Source organism: Kryptolebias marmoratus, linkage group LG11 (genome assembly GCF_001649575.2).
Source record: "Kryptolebias marmoratus isolate JLee-2015 linkage group LG11, ASM164957v2, whole genome shotgun sequence".
NCBI lineage: Eukaryota > Metazoa > Chordata > Actinopteri > Cyprinodontiformes > Rivulidae > Kryptolebias > Kryptolebias marmoratus.
Window position 1 is genome coordinate 16,333,349 of NC_051440.1, and position 20,131 is coordinate 16,353,479.

Genomic DNA, 20,131 nt, shown 5'->3' on the forward strand with positions numbered 1-20,131 from the left:
CCCCCCCCCCCTCCCCGTCAATTAGGTGCTTCTTCAAGTCCTCATCATCCTGTCTGGGAACTACAACTTCTTCAACCTGCTGACGGTGGTCCTCTGTGTGTCTCTGCTGGACGACCAGCATGTCCAGTTTTGGCTGCGCAGGACAGACAAGAGCAAGGATGAGAGCAATGGTACGACGTGACAAACATCTCCTCCCCTGTGAGAGCCGAGGCAGACCTCCTGAGATCGTCACTGTTTCCGTCAGTGAGGTCACAGCAGAGCAGATTGGTATTAAACTCTCTGAGGGGGAGCACAAGGAGAGAAATAGCTAGTTCCTTTTGACTGCAGCTCTGTATGATATTCTGTCATTTATTCTCCCCTCATATGGTACTTACAGCGTATTTACGCGGACGTCTTAATAAATGAAAAGATTCTTTGGTAAATAAATGCCTAGCATTCCTTAAAGAAATGCATATCGCCCGCCGTCTTTCAGGAGTTTAAACTAAGATCATTTTATGATGAGAGGGGACAGAGTTATTTGCCGTTTTGGTGTAAATGACATCATGCCAGATCTCATGTGATCAGAGAATCTGTTGAAGGTGGCTCTCAGCTACTTCCACACCAGATTTTAGCTCAAAGAAATCAAAAAAAAAAAGAGGAAATGAAACTGAAGGTTAACGTTTCGCCCTCTCTGCTCTCGTCAGACTCCAGGCTGGTGTCGTGGCTGTGTTACCTGTTGGAGGTGGTCGTGTGGTCCCTCCTGATCTTTGGAACGATTATCTGCTTCGATCTGCAGGTGGATACGACGAAGAGCGGCATCTCGTCCCGTACAGGTGTGTGTGTGCAGCTTTGTTCCACATTCCTTTGAAAAAGTCTGAATGATTTCCAAAATCCTCATTTTGTTTTTGTTTTTTTCCTTTCGCAGCCTTCACCTACCACCAGTTTAACCAGTTTCTGAAGGCCGTCACCATCCCCTGCGTCTGGATTGGCGTCCTCTCTCTCACCTGGGAGATGGTCACGTCTATGTTCAGGTATGTGGCGCGTCGTTCGTCTTCGCCGTTCGTCCCTGGAGTCACGTTAACGTACCTGTCCGCGTGTCTTTACCCACAGGTGTGCTTGTGTTTCCGGCTTCATGAAGAGGTTTGGGAGGATGATGCAGTGGTCGCTGTTCGCTGCTGCCTCTGCCGCCATGTTTGCCGTCAGTGTGGTGAGTGCTGGAGAATCAAAAAACGAAAAGAAACGAGAGGAATGAGCTTTTTCTGTGACAATGCTGTCGTAAAAACAAGCAGAACAGAAGCTAAAATGAGCTACACTGCAGATAAAAGCTAAATGCTTAAATTATCAATATTTATCTCTTGCTTCTTAGCTGTTGAGCTAATTCTGCTGCATTTATATTGAGACAAAATGCAGAAATATTGACTAATGTGTCTTTTTTTTTTCAATAAATAAAATTTAGTGAAGTAAAACCTGTAGGTGAAAGCTACAATTAGTGAAACAGCAGTAGCTAAATGCAAAACAGTAGAGAATGTTGCAATATGGAGCTAAAGGCTAAAAAGAGCACAAAAAGACAAAAATAGTATGAAGTATCTTTCAGAGAACAGATGTTTTTGAAGGAACTGAGGAGGTCTCAATGTATTTCTGTGCAAATAAAGGTAAATAATTCAAAAACCATAAAAGTTACAAACACCAGGAGTCAGAGGACACCATTCCAGTCAAAGCTGATGATATATACTGTAAAAGGTTAAAATGGCACAAAGTATGCAGAAGAAGTTTTATTGTAACAAAGGTAGACACTATAAGCAGGAGAACAATGGTGTGAATGTAGAATCAGACATTTAAAGCGATCAGCAGCCTTGTGTCGTCACGTTTGTCCGCTTTGCCTCGTTTTCAGGTCCCCTTCACCTACATCGAGTACGACTCGAACGCCAGGTTGTGGCCAGGCGTGCGTCAGGCCTACGAGGTGGTGGATCGCTTCCAGCTGGTCAACTCGTACGGCCTGTTCAGGAGGATGACCGGGGTGGGGGGGAGGCCAGAGGTCATCATCGAAGGCAGCCGCGATGGGGTCACGTGGACGGTGAGGAGAGGAAAAAAAAAAAACGTCTTTGTGAATGAAGGTTTAAACGGAATCTGCCTGTTCACTCCGAGCACGTTTCCCTTCCAGGAGATCGAGTTCATGTATAAGCCGGGGAACCTGAGTGCGCCTCCTCCCATCGTGACTCCTCATCAGCCCAGGCTGGACTGGCAGATGTGGTTCGCCGCCCTGGGGCCTCACACGCAGGCTCCATGGTTCACCAGCCTGATGTACCGACTGCTGCAAGGCAAAACAGACGGTGTGCATTGTGGGAACTTTGTGTGTCTGTCTATTAGCAAAATATATCTTAAACCACAAGATGGATTTTAATGAAACTTTCAGGAAATAATCACTGGATCTAAATCTACAACTGATTAACATTTGGAGGTAATCCAATTAAGGATGGCTGCTACAGCTAATCAACATTAGCCAACAAATGCAGACAGTTTTACAGATACTGATCTACAGTTTGATGTAGTTGTAGCTGAGGTTTGACCAAAGCTGCTGCATGGAAGGCAGCGGGCGATATGCATTCCTTCAAGGAATCAGACACCTTTACTTAGTCATGTAACTACAATGAAAAGAAATCTGTAGTTCAGTTTCAAAAACATTGTATTTTACTCTTTAAAAGGAATGCCTTTAGATCTGTAAGAAGTGGCTGTTCTCTGTGCCTGAAATGATTCGGTGTTGAATTTCGGTATCAGATTTATTTATTTTTTTATTTAAGAAGGAACAAGCGGTTCTCTTAACGTTTGCGTTTCGTCCCGCAGTGACTGAGCTGGTCCAGACGGACGTGTCCAGGTATCCGTTTCAGCAGCAGCCGCCGGCCTACCTGCGAGCTCACCGCTACAGATATTGGTTTACTGAACCCAAGGTTGACGGGTCAGTGCTCGCCCTCCTTCTCCTCCGGCGCTCACACATCAAAGCTGGAGTTTATTTCATTACAAACGGCTGGTCAACTCCTACTTTTAGACACCTAGATAATGTTTGTTTATGACTTTGAAGACAAAAATCAGCTGTTTGTCTAAAATCTTTTTTTTTTAGTGTTTAAACTGTTTACTTTAAGACAGATCTCACGTGCAAACAAACAAATAACTCAGTGTTTGGCTTTTTGTTGGCAGGTCTTATCCACAGCGTTGGTGGAGGAGAGTCTATGATGAGGAGTTTTATCCCACAGTGCACCTGGGCAGCAGTTTCCTGGAGAGCATGCTCAACCAGTATGGGCTAAAGGTAAATCTGTCCTTTTCTGTCGTGCTTTTATTGAAAAGCAAAAACAAATCCCCATAACCTTCTGTTTATCAACATCATTCAGGACTTGGAGATGACCTGAACTCCTTATTGGTCTTTTTAGTCGTCATCTAAAGTGTTTGAACTGTATGAATGATATCAGGTTATGTAAAAGCTCCTGATCACAAAGCTCTGAATAAAAGAGTTTCTTAAGGAGTTTAAAATGAAGCAAGTTTAGCAAAGCAGAGCTTTTTTTTCCCCTTAGCCTGGCTTGACTAAACCTAAAACTCTACAAAGAAATGATGGTCCTACGACGTTGGTTCTGATGCTCCTTTGTTAACTCAGACTTCCTGCTTTGGTTTCTGTGCTCGTTTATGTGTAAAGGGGTGTTCCACGGGTCATTTTACAACTGTTCTGCTCAAAATACAGAGCAAATAAATAAAGTTACAGGTAAAAAAACAAAACAAAAAACCTCTCTGCTCCTCCGTGACTTCCTTCATGAAAGCCAGCAGGTTGGGACCTTTTCTTAAAGTTATAAACCTGAATAATCTACCTGCTAAAGTTTAGGTCGGGACAACGCTGAGTCAGCGTTAACACAGTTTAATTCAGATGTATTTTTTTTTGTCTGTAGGACAAGTCGTCTCCTCGCCGTGTCTCCAACACCACAGTTGCCCAGGTGGTGAGGTGGGTGCGCTCTCAGGTCAGAGGCGTTCCCACACCCGCTCTGATCTGGACCCTCATCGCCTGCAGCGCCACCTTTTGCCTGCTCCGGGGGTTGCACGCCAAAAAGAAAGACTCCGAAAAAACCTCGCCCGCTCCCGAGGAAGCTGAGAAGGCAAGCGGTCTGACGGAAGCTGCTGCCGGCGGCTCCGAGGAAACGAACGAGCAGCAGACAGAAGAAGAGGAGGAAGATGGAGCGAACACAGACGAGGCAGAAGAGAGCGAGAAAGACAATCTAAGTGAGGATGAGGATGAAGAAAGGATGGAAAGCGACGAGAAACTGGATGAAAAGTTTTAAAAAGCTGCTGGTAATCTTACTGGAGTCTCTCATCACCGTTTGCCTTCATGAAATGACACCAAAGACCAAAGGAGTTGTGTTTTCTGTACTTTTCTTTCCCCATCAACCAGTTCTTTTGCTTATTTAACCTTCACTTTATCGCATATGTGTCTGTAATTCTCATTTCTTTGGAGCAGAAAACATGTTTAAAAAAAAAAAACATTTGGCTGTTCCTGACAGTCGCTGAAGATAAAAAGAGATAAAACCAGAAAACAATAAAATGATCAAGCTCAGGTTGAAGTTGATGTAATTGTGCCACTCTTTGTTGTTGTTTTTTATTTGTTTTTGGTCACAGAGCTTAAACAAACTAGCACTTTTCCTCGTCTGCAAATTTTTTTTTTGTGAGAAATTAGGAATGAAACACCACAGAAGACATTGCAGTTGTTTTTATATTCTTTTAAACTTGTTAAAAATGCAATAAAATACAAGACATTTGTACATGTGTTACTACTCAATTTATTTGCCTCCTATAACATAAAAATACAAGCAACAAGGACGGATTCTAACAGATCTCAGTGATATTTAGTGCAGAGATTTCAAAATAAAAGAGGTATAACATTCAAAAAGCACCAGGCCCAGCTTTAGTGTCGCAGTAAAAGAAAACATTCGATCATCATTATTTACATATCAGCTGATTTCTGCTTTACCACTGCAGGACTCCAGGGCAGTATTTGTCGATCAGGGACTGGTAGTACGGCTTCAGCTCCTCCACGTCGGGCAGCTCGGTGGTTTTTGTGTACAGGTCAAATTTGCTGCGGAAAGAGCGTCTTCGGTCAAAGCCTCGGCGGCGAGGAGGTGCGTACAGGAAGAGGAAGAGGGAGGAAGATACTCACTTGAACTCTTTGACCCAGGGCAGCATCTGCTGGTCTTTGTCGTTGCACAGATGCATGTAGTCTCCATGGGAGTGCCACGGGTAGAAGGAATGGAATCGAATCATGTACAGGCCCTGAAGAGAGACAGAGACACATGCAGAGTTGACCTCGTTTCTGTCCAACTGTCCTTCAAAACCCCCATTTAAAAAGCATGAATGTACAGATTTCTTCACCTCATCTGGGACGCAGCAGCTGTTGTGCTTCATAACCCTGTAGAGATACTCTGAAACAGTGGTAATATAGAACAAAGGACTCCAAGTAAACACAAATGTTGGCCTTTAAAGGTTGGGGGGACAGTCGGTCGGGTTTGATGAAGGTCAGGCGTGATGGTGTCTCTTACCGTCGTGGCCCCAGGACATGAGGACGTTTTCAAGGCCGCAGTTTGGCTCATAGATCCCATATTCAGTGCTAAAAACAAAACAAAAATAATGAACACCTTTTGTTTTTTAAGGTAGTCACACTTTGATGTAACACTGAAAACTGGGTTTGCGGACCCAGATATTCAGCCTGAATTTCTTATTTTTGTCCGAGAAATCTGCACCCTGATTGATCATTTCGCCAGGTTTCAAAACTGGTTTATTGTTACTTCAATCCAGGTGGAGACAAATTTATCCCTGCAGGACAGCGGTGCCCAAAGTTGGACCCCAGGACCCCACAAAGTTGAGGGTCTTAAAATAAGCTCAGGAAATCAAACTTATTTTTAAAACAATTCCTACAGGCATATTTTTAGTATAAGTGTAATAGTCATAAATGAAAAAACATCTGATATGACTTGAAGCTGTTTGTGTTGACATGAAGCATTTATTTATGAAATGCAGATATTGAATATTTTTGTTTCTTTGACCTAAGTCATATTTGTTCAGTCAGCTGGATGAAATGAACTCCACACTGAAGCTTTTGCACAATGAACTTTAAAAGATATTCACGTAAAATTACACAAAAATGAAAATCATTTCTGTAGAAGTTGTGAAAGCAGGACTAAAAAAAGGCACTTTGGTGGTTCTATCAGCACGCTGATAGAAGCTGAGCTTGTTTAGCATCAGGATACTTACTTATACGCGGGGTTTTTTGCATCTGGGTTGTCCATGAAGGTCCTGTCTCGTAACACAATCGAGTTTTGAAATTTGCACCCCACAGGGAAGGTGTCGCCCACGACCGCCCACTGCAAAAACACACTCACTGTTAGCAGAAATGATCACATCCCAGGCTGTCATTTTCATTTAACGACTAACCAAACATCCCTGGTCCCGCATTAATTCATAAAAAAACATCTTATTTTGTCACAAATACAGACCAGAACATTTCTGAAGACATTTTGAAGAAGCGACCAAGAAAAAAAGCCTACATTTTGATGTATGAACTGTATAAGGAGCATAAAGAGACGTTAAAGCTGCTACCGGTGGCTCATTATGGTCACCATGGTAACAACCACAACTGTGTCTGTCACTCCCTGACTGCCAGGTTAACGGGAGGCAGACCAACACGAACTTAAAAGGAGGCTGCTGCGTGAAAACTACAAATCAGAGCTTAAAACCTCTTGAACTATGAGCGACAGAAGGCTTGGATGTTCACGTGTGACGTTTTCTATCTCTGCAGTATTTAATGTCGGATATATGAGAAGCTGAGATATAATGGTGGAAGATCGGGGCCTGGATGTGCACTCTTTGCACTCTGGGGGGATCTGAAAGAAAACTTTGAGTCCTTTAGTGGTGAGAGGCACGCAGGGTGAAAGAAGACAAAAAATCCCTACATTCTGATATATAATTTGTATATGAGTTGTGGAAGTAAATAGAGTTTGTTTGCAGAAGCTTTTTAGACAGTTCAAAAGTTACTGTTACATCAACTGTCAGTTATTTGTACTGTGGACAAAATGGTTAAAATCGTAAAACTTAAAAGGCGTTTGTGTGAAAACTGTGAAATGTAACAAAATGCCAGTTCAGACATGCAACGTCCAACTTTCCGTGCCCCGTTTAAACCTTGAATGATGTTTGTACTGTGAGGTTTGTCTGAGCTGTGGAGCTCCAAACAGGCCTGAGGTTCTACTGTTTCACCAAAATCCTACTGATCTTTATTGGTTGTTTAGGGGGATGTTTTTCAAACATTTTTTTGCAAATTTTGTCTGCATTGTGCAGCATACCGCAGCCAAAGGTCATCACACATTATTTACAATCGAGCTGCAAGTGATACAAGACAAAACTTTTGACCAGAATAGTAAGAAGGATGCTTCAGTTCTTGCGCTTTGGGACCCTTAATAAAAGGACGGCTTTACAGACTGATCTGAGACAAACTTACAGAATTATACAGGACAGAGTCATTCAGAAAGCATGAAATGTTGAGCGATCATTAAAGTCTCTTGCCTGAGGTTCATCCCACAGAGCCAGGATCTTCCCAACGTCATGGATGAGGCCCACCAGCTGGAACCAGTCTGAGGTGAAGTCAAATCAGAACATCATTTATCCATCTTACATCTGGTTCACCGCCTGCCTCGCTGCAGGGTACCTTCGTCTGGGTGCTCTCGGCGGATGCCTTCAGCGGTCTGGAAGGCGTGGAAGGAGTTGGGGAAGTCGACGTCGGGATCAGACTCGTCCACCAGCTGGTCCAGAGACAGGATGGCGTCCATCATCCCCATCTGAGTGTGGTTGAACTGGGTCCACTCAGACGACTGCAGAGAGTTGGCACCGTATGACCGGGGAGGTTGTTTTTTGTTTTGTTTTGTTTTCTTGCCAAACATTCCTAAAAAGCCTTCAGATTACTCTCTCATGCTGACTTTTCAGACATAAAAGGACCAGATTTGTAATTAATATGAAAACAACGTCAAGAGGCCCCCTCAGCCGCACATCTGGTGCGTCAGAAACTGGATTCTCTCGTTCTTGGAGAACATTTTTAGTCTCTGATTCGTAACATTTTAAGGTGCCAGAAAATGCCTGATAAAATAAACAAAAATGAGAAGGACCGAACGCCACTGACTTTTCATCTTTGGACTCATTTCCAAACATGGGATCACACAGAATAATTCAGGGACACTTCTGTCACTCCCTGACTCGAAGTTAAAGAAAAAGAGAGAGAACGTGTCGACCTGTGCGTGTCTGGAAACAGAACATTCACCGAGAAGTTCTGCTTCTTTTGCTGCTTTAGCTCACCTTCCTCTTGACAAACTCCAGCGTCTGGTTGGTGTGCATCAGGCTGTAGGTTTTAAAGACTCGGTTAAAGAGAAGTCCACTCTGGAAAAAAAGAAAACATGGATATGACCGCTCATCTGTAATTAAATCAACTTAAAGAAGATGCTGTTTTTAATACCCAGCCATGCTGTGGATTAAAGAGGCTGGAGTGGAGAGGAGAGGGCCGGTTCACGTTGAACAGAGTTGGCTTATTTTTTTAAACAGTTTTTTATTAATTTAATTTGTCATTAACAGCTGAACCTAAGCAGAACTAACAGCCGAACTTAAATCACTGATTTACAGAACAAATGAGCAATAAGAGCTGAGTCTGTTATTATTAAAGCTACTGGTGCCAAATTAATCATTTTTAGAACTTTATGATCAAAAATTTGACTTTTTATCGTCACGAAAGTTTCTATTGTGCTGCACTAAATTTCTGACAGTTTTAGCTACAAGTTGCTTTCATTTTTTTTTTTTTTTACAAATAAACAAAATATAAAGCTTTAAATGAACCAACCCAGTAATCAGAGCTGAAAGGTTTAGGCTGCTGTTTTAATAAATAGTCCAGATATTTTTCACACAAAATCTAATTTTTCCCAGAGCTGAAAAGTTGCTTCCTTTTTTATTTAATAATTTTGTTGGATTGTAGATGATAAGAGGATAAAACTGCTGCTGAGAGGACAGTGGTCAGGTCTGTGTAAACAAAAAAGTTAATGTTTTATGTAAAAGGAATAGAGTAAAGTTTCTTATTTTACTTAGATGTACTTTGTCATTTTTACATCAGACTTACTTTTTTACAGTGTGGTAGATTTATTTTTTACATCAATTAAAAAAAACTACATTATTGAAGTTTTCATGACTCAAATAATACAGATCTGCATTGTCTCTAATTATGACTTTCAAATGAAATATTTTATTTAACATTTTTCTTTTTTATCTGCTAAATTTATCTAAATAAATCAAATTTATTTTTCTCTCTGCAGCAGAAGTTTAAATGTTTAAATGTTGTACCACATTACATATATTTGGCCTTATGTTTTTAAACTTTATGGCTTTAAATTGAATCTTTATCTAAAAATGTGTAAATGAATATATTTCAAATACAACAGCTCTATAAGTTCTGAGATTGTTCACCTTTTCATGAACAAATGCAGCAAAAAACCCCATCAGTTTCTATCTGAAGAGAAGCTTGGAATTACCTCATAGTTTCTGTAATCTTCCTTCTCCTTTGGCAGTTCCGGACGATAAGCCAGCGACGGGTCTGGACCCTGTGTTTGAAAATAAAGAGTGCAGGAAAGAGTTTCTGACTTTCACACAAATTACATGCTCATAATTCCCCCAAAAGACCCAAGAAAGCACGTCAAACTGTGTAAAGATGAGACTCACGACGTTGATCACTCTCATGGTTGTCGGCTGAAGCCTCAGCAGGTTCAGGGTTGACTTCCTGCCTCCATGCTCATATATTCATAGATCTCCAAATGATCTTTAATGGATTTGACCTCTGAAGGTTGTTTTTTGTGACCTACATGAAGCGTACACTCATGTTCAGTCACAATTTAACCAAACCTTACCTAACGGGGTGTCCTGTGTTGAACGTTGGCCTTGTTCGAGTGTTTGTGTTGAACGCTTCAGGAAGAGTTTTTCAGCGATCAGCAGATTTCATGTTTGGACTTTTGTAGAATGACTCATTGATTTTTAACATTTCATTTTGTTGTGCTCATTCAGATACGTTCAGCTTGACCCAGCTTCTCTGCTTCTACCTGGAGCTTCCTCCACACAGAAAGTTAAAAAAACAAAAACAAAATCAGGTACAAATAAAACAAGTCCCGTCCTTCGTGTATAAATTCTGATTACCGACCCGTTTACGCACTCAGCAGCCCCTCTCTGACGACATTTCTCCGTATCAGATGTCCTGCTTTTTTCCTGTCAGCTGATTCGAGGAGAACAAGGAGGTCAAACAAGTGTAAATCAATGGATGACCAAGTATTTACTGTCTGTTCCTGACGCCAGCTGGGCCTCGGCCTGAGTCTCACTCGCTCACGTATACAATATCTGCCTTCAATATGACAGATCAGAAATAAGGAATGATGTGAAAATAGGCTTTTAGCTCCAGTTTGTGAAAGGTCGGCAAACACTGCCAACAAATGTTTGACCACGATGGACGCTCTGTCATGTTTGCTGGGTTTTTTTTTTCATGATGAAAATGTTTCACGTCCATTCAGTCACTTTAGAGCTCCACTTTGTCCTGATCACGGGTCACAGGGAGGGTTATTGAGCAGGAGGTGAGGTTCATCCTGGACAGGTCACAGGTCTGTCACAGAGCCAGAAACACATACGCTCACTCCTACAATCAATTTCAAATTATAAAATGACCTAAAAAGCCTAAAAAGCTTTTTTGTTTTGAGCTGTGGGAGTATAACAGAAAGGCCGGGAGGCCTGAGATCCCCGCTGTGAGGTGACATTAGTGACCTCCACACAGCTTTACTGAGAAAATAATAACAACAATAAAAACTAAATAACGACACAGGGCTGTTTCTAAAGTTGTTGGAGAGCTGTCATGACATATTCGGACTTATAGGGATTAAAGGGGCTTGGTCCAACTCTGAAATCTGATTGGCTGCGTCAGAAGCTTCCCAGAAATGTTAGAGCTTTGACATCTGCTTCTTCACTGAGTGTCCATGTTAGTGCGGAATGCAGGTTTTGCAGAGTGAAATAACATTTTATTGCCTTTTTTTGCTGTGAAATCTAAAACATAAACATAATCAGTGTGTAGGTTTATACAGAAGTGCAGGAAACAACCCTTCCACATCGCTCACTATGATAAATGTATGTTTGTTTGGTACATGGAGATGCAGCTTATTTTAAATCTTTCTTCTTATGTTTTGTTTGAATTATTCAATTTGGAATTAAACTTTAGCATGCGCACAAAACTAGATAAACCATGTGAAATGGGGAAAAAAAAAAACATAAATCATGTCTCATATAAGGTTATATGTTTTTTGTTTCTGCATTTTTCTGCTTTTAAAGTCAGAAAATGTGGCACATTTAGCTTCCTGAAACAGTTCTTCTTTGTGCTGTCAAATAAATGCGCTCATAAGGTTGAACTGTTTCCTCACTCCTTGCCCAGCTGTGAGGAAATGAAAACTAGATGTTGTCACCTTTTTGGAAAAAAAGAAAAAAAAATTGGAGCCTATTGAAGAAAGGCATACAGTTAAATTGGTTTTAGTGCAACCCTGAAAGAAACTGAACCGGTTGCACGTGTCTGCATGTGGACATCATGTTTAATAACTCAGACGTGGACAAATAAAATTACCTAGAATATGTGAAATGAAAGGTCCCACTCGCTCCTCAGACTGCTGCTGAAGTCAAACTCTGCCGCTGCAAAGCAAAAGTATTAGTCGAATAGAACAACAAAGATATCTTAGAGTTTATTATAGGTTTATAATAGCTGGATATTTACAGCAAAAACATGCATTTACAAGAATGTTTTCATATTCAAGTCATACTGAATGTAAGAACCCATAAAGTGCTTTCATGCATTTCTAATAAATGACGTAAAAAACTACAGAAACTGGACAGGCTGAACAGGCAGAAAAAGGTACAAACTCAAAGAAAAAATGTCTTTGATAGTCAGCATTTAAGTTTAGGCCTCCTGTGTGCAGAAAACAGGGTTACAAGTTGGAGTAAAAGGTGCTTGATCGTGATTCTGACCTCCTTACGCCTTCAGAGACTCCTAAGAAGCGTGCAGACAGCGAATGGATTAGGGTTAGCAGGCTGTGTGCGCCGCGAGCTTCTGGTGGAGGGGTTATCTGGGTTTGACTGGCTAATCCTGGTTTCTGTACATCTTAAAGCTACTTGTTTGCAGGGGGAGATGAATGGGCCTTTAGGAGATTATCGCAGAGCTCAGACAAGTTCAGACGGCAGGTTTAACAGCGGCGTCGAACTGAGGTCCGAGTTTGACAGGCAACTTTGACGAACACTTCTCTACTTTACAGTTTCAGTCTATTACAGTCCGAACGTTACGAATGTCAATATTGTCAAACTGCCTGATAACTGAAACGTCAATGTTAAAAAAAAAAGTACTGAATCTAGTTCCTTTCTCATTATCTTTACACTAAGGACCATTGTACTTGTGTCATCAGAATAACTGCTGAAATCTGAGAACTCTGTGGGTTTTTTTGCATTAGAAAAGGCCAAGAGTTCAGACAAATTGTTTTATGAATTGATTCTGTGGAAAGGTTATCAATAATTATCTTACCTGGTACAGATGGCTCTTTGAACAACGCTCAGATTGAAGAAACAGGATTTAATTCTGAGCAGACTGACGAGCTCACAGACAGCGGAAACAAAACCAAAGTGTTAAAACAACTCCAGTCGTAGATACCTCACATTTGTTTGTGCTAATTCTATCCTATAAACCCTCACCTCACATTCAGTTTCACATTACTTGGTTATTTATTTATTTACAAAAATCTTTTAGACTAGAGCTGTTTTAACAGGGGGAGACCATTTTGACCATGACCACATTCAGACTAGCCATTAGCTCATCAGTCTGGTCAGGATTAAAAGGTGTTTTTTGAAGTGATGCTTTGTCAAAAAGTTATCAGTAGTTCGTATCATATGAGCGGTGACATCAGAACATGGAGTATGAAGGAAAGGGCAGAAGTCTTCCTCCAGGCCAGGCCCTTATTTGATAAGCCATTTTTTAGGCTTAAAAAACAATTTCTCAAAGGGTTTACTCCGTGTTGCTGTGCTGATCTCCTGAACGCATCCGTCCACCAGGAGTTTGGACTGACCTGTCGTGTTCAGCTGCTCCAGGAGATCGACATTCACACAACAAAACAAGCTAAACAGAAGAGCAGAGGTTTAATATCAGCTAATGTGGCATTCTTTCACACCGGTGTGACATTCTTGAAAAAGAGCCGTTTTGTAAGCTTGAAAACGGATATTAAAGGGACCCTGGTTTGACATTTCTTCACCCTTCCTGCTTTACCACTCATGTCACCAATCATATGGTTCTAACTACTGATAACTATTTGACAAAACATCACTGCAAGAGTCACCGGGCCGCCCTTTAAATTCCTTCTCTCCAAGCTTCAATCGTTCAAAGAGCTATCTACAACTCTACAACAGGTAAGATATTGATTGTTCAGAGCCCTCCCACAGAGCTCCACTTCAAAAGATCTGAACTATCCCTTTAGACTGGTAGTAAAACTAAATCCAAGTACAAGTATTAGTTAGTGAGGCACAGCGTAGGTCAAAGATGAGACATTTCTAGTTTGCAGTAAAACTCACAGTTCCTTGGAAATCACAGAGCAAAAGGCCTCAATTAATAACCTGCTACATTCTGTTCAGAATCAGACTCTTTGACTCTTGATTTTGTTTTCTGTGTGAGGGTGTGTTGGCACATTCACAGATTTCAGCAGGTTCTTGGCAAACAGCATCCTGTGAGGCTGTCCCAAGTTATCTCCTTCAGGACAGAAGCCGTGAGTTCATATCTGGTCGTCGCTGGTCCTGCTGAGGAGCTGGATGTTTTCTGCCAGTGAAGTCGGTGAGAAAGTCATCGGAGGGGTGAGCTCAGCCGTAGCTGTGAGGGCTGCGGGGGTTTATAGGGGAGGAGTCTTCCTTCCTGCTCTGTCCGACCAGCTGGTAGAGCCGATGGCTGAGGTTTTGTACCTGACAGGTGCCCAGGACGCACCCCACCCTCATCAGGTGGCCGTGGGCCCTCGCGCCACTGCTGCTGGCGTGACGACGACTCCGTGACCCACGCTGCCAGACTGGCGCCCGCGGCAGCAGATTATTGTTTCCGTAAAGCAACAGGTCAGACAACTTCGGTGAGGGGCCTTTGTGCAGCGAGGCTCTCCAGACTTGACTCCCGATGGCAGCAGGCGGATCAAACGCTGCCGGTGGGACGTCAGGGTAAGATGGCTTCGGGTGTCCAGACATTCTGGATAAACTCAACCTGAGAAGAGAAGTGGAAAGGAAATGAGAGAGGAAATTCTCACAGACAGAGCAAAATCAGCAGAACACACATCCCCTGCTCCGGTTTCTGAAGAGAAACTCGGTGAACTCTGGTGGTTCAGACCTGAAACATGAGAACAGATGGACTGAAGGAAAAAGTGAGCACCAAAACAAAACATTTAGAGAGGATTAAAAAGGGTTCCTTCTCAATAAAAGGTGTCCAGTAAAGCAGGTCACGATGCATTGGCCAACATTTATTATTATTATTAGCATTATTATTTTCATCACTAAGATTTTTATTTTGTACCATTTAAAAGAGAAGCATTTGTCAGGTGTTTGGAGGTAGGACCCAAGGATGCAGACGGAACAAACAAAAGCTGACAGAGCAGCAAAACAAAACTAACCCCCAATAAAAACAAACAGGGATCATGCAGGAGGCAAACAGAAGATGGACTGAAGACCAGGAGTTCAAACAGACAGGAAGTGATGAGACAAGTGGTGACAGCTGAGACTAATGAATACTAGGAACAGGTCTGAGATGAGGAGCAAGACTGAATCCATAAAAACAAAAGGATCACGGATTTATTTTTAAAATTCTTTGCTTCTTGTTTTTTACTACATACATAAAACCTCTTTAAAAAGAGGCAAAACAAAAATGTTCTGCTTCTGACTTTTTAAGCAGCTTTAACTCTTAATGATGTGTGTGTATGTGTGTGTGTGTTTAAGGTCCACATGTGGACCTGCAGACCAATTAGAGCGATGAGCTGTCTTTTATTTACTGTATTCTGGTTGATTATTTAAAAGACTAACCAGCTGTATAAAGTATAAGTAAGTGACCCCTAAAGTTTGCTCTTTTGTGTTTTTACAACCAACCAGACTGAAGTGGCTCAAACCGACCGAGCTGAGAAGCAGCTGACAGGACTTTTTGCTCTGTCATCAGCTGCCGTGTTCGAGAGGAGTTAATAATCAGCAGCTGAACGTGAGCTGACAGATCCCACAACAAGACAGAGGACAACGGAGGAGATGACAGTGAAGGTAAGAGCGAATTATTCTCAGACGTTCAGGAGTTCAGATCAGTTTTGTCTTGATGATGTAACGAAACAATGTGGCTGTTTCTAGTGGTGAAAAGGCTGAAGGGGAGGATGAGCAACTGTCTGCTTTTGGCTTTACGTGGAGATCTGCAAGTACAGAAGTGAGAAAACAGAAAATAAATAAAAGAAAAGAGTCTGCAGGATGGCAAAATCTGAGAAGGCTCTGAAATCATTTTATCTATTTAATTTACACTAAACTACAGCTTGTCTTATATTAAATTCTTCCGTCTAAATCTCTTTGCAGTTGTAAAATGTTTAGGCTCTGTATGACTCGGTCTGTAGACCAAAGGGCTGGTTTCCAGGACAAGAAGGAGCAGAGGAGCTATAATCCTGACACACTGACAGTGGATAAATTGACTCAGTGCAAGTGGTCACTCATGAGTAATGAGGACAAAGTGTCTTTCAGCTCTTTCTCACAATTTTAGGACACTTTGCCGCTTTAGTTCGGCCCCCTGCGCTCTTCCTGCAGAGCACAACGTTTCCCACAGGGTCAGAAGTGAGTTGCTGAATGTAACAGAAATTAAAATCAACTTTTAATGTCTTTTGATTCGTTTTCATCTCACTTATTTACATTTTCAACTTATCTGCATTGCTGTTTGATGCAGCAAGTTTGAATCCTAAAAACGCTGACGCATAATTTTGTCTCCACATTTATTTTTAGATGTTTTTATCACAGAGATGCGCTCCCATCAGGTGATTGCAGCTTGCTGGTGCAGGTTATAGCGGACCTGTTAAGGAACTGTCTCCATGGCCTAAATTTCCTGGAAGGCACCAGGGTGCCAAGTGCCTTTTTCCCTGAGTGATGCTCGTGTTTCAAACCTCACCACAGGCGACTATTTAACCATGGGAGTGTGTGAGTTATAGTGTGTCTCTGTGTATAGGAAGGAGTGAAAGACAGCCTTTAGGATGAGGGCATGGGAAGCGTATATTTGCAGCGTGTATGTTCTGTAAGTGTGTATCTGTGAATCTTCTTTGTTACATTCACATGTCATGTTGCACGTGTAACCAAGCTGCATTAATGCCAAAGTGTGTATCTGTGTGTGTGTGTGTGTGTGTGTGTGACTCATTAAAATCAGTTCAAATCTCCTCAGTCACTATGTTGAATGAATGGATGAATGAGTGTGTGTGTGTTGGCAGGGAGAGGACAATGTGTCCAACCAGAGGAGTGATCAGAATACCAGTCAGGGTTGGTTTCAGGGTAAAGATCAGGTGGTTTTCTGGCACAATGTTCATAACAAACTAACGGCTTCCACTTTTTTAGCCACCTCCGCAAAAAGGTGAGGCGGGCGATGGTGTCTTTGCCCCCGACTGTGTGTGTTTGTTTCTGTTATCCACTTGACACTTTTTATTGAATCTTACAGAAAGAAATCATTGGATGTACCTCTACAACTGGTAGTAGCTGAGAGTCAGTCACGACAAGCTTGACATCTTGCAACATTGCTTGAGACTGAGCACAACGTTAATTTCAAGGTTGGACCAAAATGGCCTCAACTTCATCATTTTTCAACATAAGATGGCCTTAGTTAAAAACTCTGGTATGAAAGGCAACGAGCGATATGCGTTCTTCACAGAATGCTTTACTTTTGGCTTTAGTTTTGCAGCTGTAAGACCTGGACACCTCGCGGTCACCAACCAACAGATTCCTCAGATGTGAGGCCATGTGTCTGACAGCTGAAGCTTGGCCCAAACTGGCCTCTGAAACAGGACGAAGATCCTAAACGCAGCGGCAAATCCACAACAGAATGGCTGAAAAATCAAACTTCAAGTCGACTGAAATGCTGAAGCAGAACCCTGAGAAAACTGGGAATGAACAAATTCCTTCAAACCATACAGTCGCATCCCAGTGAGACGTTACCTGTAACGGGGGGAGGGGGAGGGGGGCTTTATTTTGTTCCAGCGTAACCAAATAATCACAGCAAAAAGAGAAAAACTGTAAAAATAATCAGCACTGCGATATGGAAGTGTAACTCATGCTCATTCAACTGTATGACCTTTTACCCTTTGTTGTGTGTGTGTGTGTGTGTGTGGGGGGTAGTTGAGGATGTGAACCTGTGAAGAGACCAGAAGGAGCTTCTCCAACATTCCTCCAATGTTAAAGCGCAGCATGGGGTTGTCCACAGAGCAAATTAAGACGCACACACACACACGCACACACACACACCTTCCTGCTGTAACTCCTTAAGCTTTTTGTCCCCATCAGATCCCCACCGTTTCACAACCACCTTCTCGCTTTCTTTCAGTCTTTTCTGGTTACAGGAGGATACTTGAGTTTCTCTCTCTCGGTCTGGGTTAATTAATGCTGAGACACTTTATCTCTCTCCTCTTTACCCAGGAAGCTCTCTGTTAGAAAATCATATATGCAACTTTTCCTGGTGTTCCTTATGCACATTTACATGGAACTAAAGTGGTTTTACAAGCAAATAATGTAAATTAAATCCCTGTAGTGTGGCTTCCTTGTGTCTGGCTTTCACGTTGATTGTTTTGTGTGTGTTTTAGTTTGTCTTGTCGTGGCTGTTTGTTTGCAGCTTGGCCCCTCGGTATGCACATGTATCCCCGTCCTTAATCCCATTAAATCGCCCTCACCTCTGTCTCACCTCCCGCTGCTGAGAGGAATTACCTCACTCTGCTGCCGGACCTTTTTCTCACATTAATTACCGCCAAAAGCACAGGCAAAACTTTCCATTACCTGCTGCCCTTCACCTCATCTTACACTGAACATCAAAAATATTATTAATGAATACGCAGCCTTTTTCCAATAAGATCTCACAGAAAAAGCCAGAAAGAGAAAATAAAACCACCCTTTTTGTTAATCCAAGTGAAACAATAAACAAAGGATCAGCTTCACAATCTATAAACTATATTAAAAAGAAAATAAAGTTGCTACCTTAAGCATTTAAACATTTATTTAAAAGTAAAAGTGTTCTAGTTTTTGGCTGATTCCTCATCTGTGTCATCTGGTTTTGTCCAAAGCCTAACGAGCCATTTATAGTTGAAATAAATAAAATAATCTTTTTTAAACAATGACTGCTATTTTATGCAATCTCATACAATATTATGAGATTTTACTCTCAGAGAACGTGTTGTGAGTGGCTCTCTGATACGACCACGTCAAGTTTGGGCCCAATATCCACAAAACTCATAGCCATATTTTTGTTTTGTCTAACGAAGAGCTGTGGCGGCCATCTTAAATAGAGTTAACTCCAAAACTTAATCACCCATAGATTTCCATCTGTTGGTTACTTTCTGCAAGTTTCATTCAAATCCGTCCAGTGGGTAGGGAGATATTTTGCTAAAAGACAAACAGGGTTGATTCCAACAGTTATTGCCGAAGTTTTAAGTAAACATATTTCACAGTGTGTGGTGCTCAGAGCATGCGTTGGGGACGACGCTCAGCTTCTACCACGTGAAATTTGATCTCAATATCTGTAGAATTTGCTGAGTTATAGCTAGTTTTCTGTTTCGTAAGGTCAGTGGCTGTGGCGGCCATCTTGAACTGAGTTAACTCCAAAAGTTAATTAGTAGTAAGTTGAACACCCAATGACTATTTCCTGAAAGTTTCATAAAATTCATGAAAAATTCAGGTTCAGGAGGTATTTTGGTACCAGACACAGGCAAAAACACTATCACCCGCCTTTGCATTTTGACAACAGGTGATAATAATGCAGAATGTTGGAGATAAATGATACTCCTTTATTAGGATATATGAGTGTCTTTTTTAATTTTCCTGGTTGAAAATAAAAACAGACTTGGTACTTTGTGTTTCCCCATGAAATGCCACCTGTTTGTTTGGGCACATTTTTCTGCCTTTTTGTTAATTAGTTGAAGGCTGAAAGCGCTTCGTCGGAGTAAAGCCGACATTAGAGAGCCAGTAGAGCCATAGTAACAAGGGTTTTTGGTTACCTGTCTCTGTGAGCTCTCTGCATGGTCAGATCCCGGGCCTGGACCTTCAGAGGCAGGAGGCCGAGCATCAAGCAGAGCCACATCAGAGAGGGGGCCCACATGGTGGTGGAGGAGACCCTCGATAGAAACAAAAAAGGATCAAAAGTCTATTTATATAAATGTTAGAGGTACAGTAAAAATGTCCAGGAGTGAGTGTTGGATCTAAAATGGTCTCTAACAGGTAAAAAGTCCCCAAACGTTGAAGGACAGCATCATAAGGTGGGTCCGCTCCATCCTCTGAACACACTCTGAAACCTTGACTGGAGCGCACACTGGGAGCAACTGGAAGTTTCTCCTTTATAAAGCCCTGCTGACGGAGCAGGAGGAGGAGGAGGAGGAGGAGGAAGGCTTTCTCTCTGCCCTTCTCAACAACCTAGCCCCCAAAGAAACCCACAACTTAATTAAACCTCCACAGTCCACTCATCTAATCTTGGGTTCAGTAATAAAACCACATGCAGTATTTGTTGTTTTTTGGGTGTTTATTGCTTTTTCCATGTGAGGTAACAGATTTTATGGGTGATTTTTTTTTTTAGGATTATGTTTTTCACGGGGAACTTAGCTGGTTCCCAGAGGGAGATCAATTCACCGACATAAGCTGCTGAAGCCATCATTTACGCAGAAACGTCATTGAGTGTATTTTCTACACAATACTCAAAGCCTTCATCATGTAGATCTAAGGATAATGAGCTGAAACTAGTGACGCAGGCTCTCACATTGGTCTTAGTCAGCTCTGAAAACTAGGACTAAGTTAAAAAACCTACCAGATTGTCTTTTTC

At 41.9% G+C, this 20,131-nt stretch overlaps 3 protein-coding genes and 1 long non-coding RNA gene across 8 annotated transcripts in view; 2 read left to right on the plus strand and 2 right to left on the minus strand.

Annotated features, from left to right (window-relative positions):
* lmf2a (lipase maturation factor 2a) overlaps positions 1-4,562 on the plus strand; it is a 6,841-nt gene extending 2,279 nt beyond the window's left edge. Inside the window, exons 6-14 of the mRNA XM_017406170.3 lie at positions 26-170; positions 684-812; positions 905-1,010; positions 1,090-1,186; positions 1,871-2,053; positions 2,141-2,309; positions 2,821-2,932; positions 3,172-3,280; positions 3,909-4,562. Coding sequence (XP_017261659.1) covers positions 26-170; positions 684-812; positions 905-1,010; positions 1,090-1,186; positions 1,871-2,053; positions 2,141-2,309; positions 2,821-2,932; positions 3,172-3,280; positions 3,909-4,295 — 1,437 coding nt within the window. The 3' untranslated portion in view covers positions 4,296-4,562. The remainder of the gene's footprint in view (positions 1-25; positions 171-683; positions 813-904; positions 1,011-1,089; positions 1,187-1,870; positions 2,054-2,140; positions 2,310-2,820; positions 2,933-3,171; positions 3,281-3,908) is intronic.
* A 143-nt stretch (positions 4,563-4,705) lies between these two features.
* miox (myo-inositol oxygenase) lies at positions 4,706-10,145 on the minus strand. Of its 2 annotated transcripts, XM_017406172.3 has the most exons (10): positions 9,751-10,135; positions 9,564-9,632; positions 8,347-8,427; positions 7,706-7,868; positions 7,564-7,631; positions 6,259-6,368; positions 5,547-5,614; positions 5,380-5,429; positions 5,168-5,280; positions 4,706-5,086 (listed from the first exon to the last, which is right to left on the minus strand). In XM_017406172.3, exons 1-10 carry the CDS (start codon positions 9,766-9,768, stop codon positions 4,978-4,980), a joined length of 849 nt encoding a protein of 282 aa, XP_017261661.1. In that variant the 5' UTR covers positions 9,769-10,135; the 3' UTR covers positions 4,706-4,977. The 2 variants fall into 2 exon arrangements, with proteins under 2 accessions (XP_017261661.1, XP_017261660.1); XM_017406171.3 differs by having other exon boundaries at positions 5,168-5,429; positions 9,751-10,145.
* Positions 10,146-11,777: 1,632 nt separating this feature from the next.
* adm2b (adrenomedullin 2b) lies at positions 11,778-19,965 on the minus strand. Its single transcript, XM_025003582.2, has 2 exons — positions 19,317-19,965; positions 11,778-14,326 (listed from the first exon to the last, which is right to left on the minus strand). The coding sequence occupies exons 1-2, from the start codon at positions 19,415-19,417 to the stop codon at positions 13,942-13,944; spliced, it is 486 nt and encodes a 161-aa protein (XP_024859350.2). The 5' UTR covers positions 19,418-19,965; the 3' UTR covers positions 11,778-13,941.
* On the plus strand, positions 15,055-17,832 carry LOC112450176. Of its 4 annotated transcripts, none has more exons than XR_005233764.1 (4): positions 15,055-15,153; positions 15,266-15,360; positions 16,778-16,886; positions 17,010-17,832. It is a non-coding gene; the product is annotated as an uncharacterized LOC112450176 (long non-coding RNA). The 4 variants fall into 4 exon arrangements; XR_005233763.1 differs by lacking the exons at positions 16,778-16,886; positions 17,010-17,832 and adding exons at positions 15,445-15,517; positions 15,661-15,898; XR_005233762.1 differs by having other exon boundaries at positions 16,778-17,832.
* Positions 19,966-20,131: the final 166 nt, after the last annotated feature.

Coding starts and splice junctions, on each gene's coding strand:
- miox (XM_017406171.3), bottom strand. Junction 7,632..7,705: donor CCGAGAGCACCCAGACGAAG/GTACCCTGCAGC, acceptor ACTTCACCTCAG/ACTGGTTCCAGCTGGTGGGC. Junction 6,369..7,563: donor CTCTGTGGGATGAACCTCAG/GCAAGAGACTTT, acceptor GTGTTTTTGCAG/TGGGCGGTCGTGGGCGACAC.
- adm2b (XM_025003582.2), bottom strand. CDS start 19,417: ATGTGGGCCCCCTCTCTGATGTGGCTCTGCTTGATGCTCGGCCTCCTG. Junction 14,327..19,316: donor CAGAGAGCTCACAGAGACAG/GTAACCAAAAAC, acceptor TTCTCTTCTCAG/GTTGAGTTTATCCAGAATGT.